The sequence below is a fragment of the Coregonus lavaretus genome, assembly GCF_964263955.1.
Source record: "Coregonus lavaretus genome assembly, chromosome: 9".
Lineage (NCBI taxonomy): Eukaryota > Metazoa > Chordata > Actinopteri > Salmoniformes > Salmonidae > Coregonus > Coregonus lavaretus.
This window is the reverse complement of record NC_139996.1, coordinates 48,487,951-48,491,249: the sequence shown is the minus strand read 5'-3', so window position 1 is coordinate 48,491,249 and position 3,299 is coordinate 48,487,951. Positions and strand designations below refer to the sequence as shown.

The 3,299-nt window shown below is 44.0% G+C and overlaps 1 protein-coding gene across 1 annotated transcript; it reads right to left on the bottom strand.

Annotated features, from left to right (window-relative positions):
* Nucleotides 1-1,605: 1,605 nt before the first annotated feature.
* Nucleotides 1,606-2,298, bottom strand: LOC311135386 (uncharacterized protein C11orf96 homolog; the record flags this gene model as incomplete). Its single annotated transcript, XM_084169321.1, has 1 exon — nucleotides 1,606-2,298. Exon 1 carries the CDS (start codon nucleotides 1,987-1,989, stop codon nucleotides 1,606-1,608), a length of 384 nt encoding a protein of 127 aa, XP_084025447.1. The 5' UTR covers nucleotides 1,990-2,298.
* Nucleotides 2,299-3,299: the final 1,001 nt, after the last annotated feature.

The following is a 3,299-nucleotide window of genomic DNA, read 5'->3' as shown; positions in this document are numbered from 1 at the left end:
TTGGACATCCACAAATTAATACTTACCATACAAAACATAATATATCTAAATGGAGTGTCTCTGATTTACGTACAGAATAATATGAAATGCTCTGAGACCAGATTGCGCTAACAGGAATATTCCAAGTTCAGACAGAAGGGGGAATCAGATCACTATGACCGTCAGGAACTTTACTTGTGGTTTATTTTCACTAGTTGCGCAACTAGTACTGCCTGTTTATGAGGCAGCCACAGTAACTGGAAGATATTAACGTCTTCAGTTTGTATTTTATTTCATCTGGGTGCTTAGTACCAGGGTGCTAGCAGGTTACATATCTGTAGCTCCTGTTTCTCCTCATTTCATGAAAACAATGAGAAAGAAAGAACAACATGTCAGAACGTGGCAGAAATATGTGCAGAAAGATATGATTTATGGATGTGCATTTGCGTGAAAAAAGCTATGCATCTGTTAAAGAGGCTACCGGTATGCAGAACCTTTGATTTTAGGGCTGTTCCTGAGCCAAAAAGGGTCCCCTAAATGGACAGAAATATTGTCCAGAACTCATTGCATATCCTATCCTATCCTCTCATGAGGTAATAGATTGGTTAATCTTATGATATAATAGGAATCATTCAGCTAGCGTTCAAGCCAAAGTGTAACTAATTGGCAACTAACTTCTATAGTTATCTTAAAGTGTTTGCATGTGAGCAAAAGAGAAAACAGGTGAATATAGTTGCAAATATTTATTATATATGAAGCAGCATAACAAATGTAGATGTAAAACAATGTAAAAAGGATATTTATCTTAGAAATCAAGAGTGTGACTTTAGAGGTCAAACGAGTCAACGACAAAATAATATTTATAGATTTGCTATGTTATAAACAAAATAAGAGAATAAATACTTTCACATCTGGAAAGGCATTTTTTGTGAGTGGCTTTCGCTAGCTGTGGAGCTTAACACAGAAATAAGAGCGGTGCCAAAGCGTTGCAAAGTAACTCCTAACTTTAGTTACCATTTAATCACTTTTAATACACAGTCCAGTGCTCGGTTGATGCTTTCAGAGTTTAGTCAGTCAAATCTGAATGAGCTGTCTTTTCAATCATGTCTGCACTTCTAGAATCTGCTTGAAGCAGAATACAAAACAGGTACAACATGGAAAAACAACATTGTTTCCATCCTTTTATAAAATAAAGGACAAAGACGTTCCATATTTAACGCATTTCAAGTTCAAAGCCCCTCCTGTCCTGAAGTCGTCTGCAGTAGAAAAGGAATATATCTGAAGTGGTGTATTCAACACTGCGTCATAGCTCATGTGCTACACTTAGCTTCTCTAAGAGGCATTAGCAATATAACCAGCCAGTGATATATATTACTGGGTAGTGTTCTTTACAAAAATGCATCAAATGCATACCATAGCCACAAATATTGATATGCTAATATATATTTGTATGTAGAAACATATTTTTTCAAGGAGAATGGTCTCTATGCACACAGGAGCAGCTTGGAGATCAGTCCAGTTCAGTTGAGTTCATTGGGCCCCCGTGTGAAGCAGAATTGGAGGGGAAAAGGGACGTGTGCCAGGAAGGGTGCGTACACTTCTCCACTTCTCCTCAGGCCCTGCCTGTCACTGGGCCGAGTCCGAGTCACTAGAGTCCAAGCTTTGCTGTGTGGCCGTGGCCGTGGGCATGCGATGACCAGTCGTCGGACAGTGGAGCGCCTGTGTGCTCCGGCGAAGGTTCTCCAGGGACTGCAGGAAAGACCGGCGCGCCCTCTCCTCTTCCAGGGGCGAGGCGCCCTCCTCCTCCACCTCGGTGATCTCGGCAAAGGTGACGGGCTGGGTCTTGAAGCGTGCCTCACGGGGCCGGTGGGGGCGGCTCTTGCCCCGGGCGGGCCCCTTGGGGACGGGGAGCTGCTGGGGGAACTCCTCCATGGTCGAGGAGAGCAGGTGGGCAGGCAGCATGTGGTGGAAGCCCTGGGTCTCCATGGGCATATGACGGACAGCAGCCATGTGTGGAACACTGGGTGTGAAAGCAGGTGGGAAAAGCAGTTGTTTTGCTCCTTCGTCTCCTAGCGTCCCACAGTTCTCCCTCTCTCTCTCTCTTTCCCTCGTTGGTGCCTCCTCTTTTGTCAGAGGCTCTTTCTCAGGAAAGTCAGTGAAGAAAAGTTCTCTCAACCACACCAAACTCTCCTAAAATCTCCCAAAGTCCTGGATGATGATACTCTGTGTCTGTACCAAAGAGCTGCTGTATAAGGTGTTGGCTTCTATTTTCCAATTCTCTAATCATTGAGTCCTTGCAGAGCCTGTTTGAGGGGGAGATTGCTTCATATGTCCACTGGTGCTGTAAGCTGTTCCTCCTTCTTGTTGTTGTTTCTCTATATCACTGTATCTGTCTCAGTCAGCGAGTGCTACTGACACAGACAGCTTCGGCACTGGCTTTTATAGCACCGTCTCACTACCCACTCAACTTTACTACTCCACCCCCTTCCCTCTCGGTCGTCACTAGTTAACACAGCCACAATGTCATAAACCCCGCCTATTTCTACACTTTATCTTTGTAGCTGTATTATCTAGTGGAAACCCTCGTTATCTCTGTCCCAAAATCAAATCCCTCCCTCCCTCTGAGTCATGGTTCCGGGTTCCATAGCAGCTGCCCAGAGTCAGTCTCCCTAAATAGACAGACACGAAGTGAGAGAGGAGCAAGGGAAAGAGGTCTGTGCGTGTGGGAGAGAGAGAGGCTATGTGCCCACAAAATGAGGTGGAAACTGAGCTGCACTTCCTAACCTCCTGCCAAATGTATGACCATATTAGAGACACATATTTAGAGACACATATTTCCCTCAGATTACACAGACCCACAAACAAAACCAATTTTGATAAACTCCCATAACTATTCGGTGAAATACCACAGTGTGCAATCACAGCAGCAAGATTTGTGACCTGTTGCCACAAGAAAAGGGCAACCAGTGAAGAACAAACACCATTGTAAATACAACCTATGTTTATTTATTTTCCCTTTTGTACTTTAACTATTTGCACATCGTTCCAACACTGTATATAGACATTTGAAATGTCTCTTATTTTTTAACTTCTGTGAGTGTAATATTTACTGTTCACTTTTGTTTATCCATTTCACTTGCTTTGGCAACGTGTGTGTGTGTGTGTGTGTGTGAGATTCACCCCATGCTTCCTGAAGCACCTCCCACAAGTTGGATTGGCACTTCTTACGTACCATACGGTCAAGCTGCTCCCACAACAGCTCAATAGGGTTGAGATCCGGTGACTGTGCTGGCCACTCCATTATAGACAGAATACCAGCT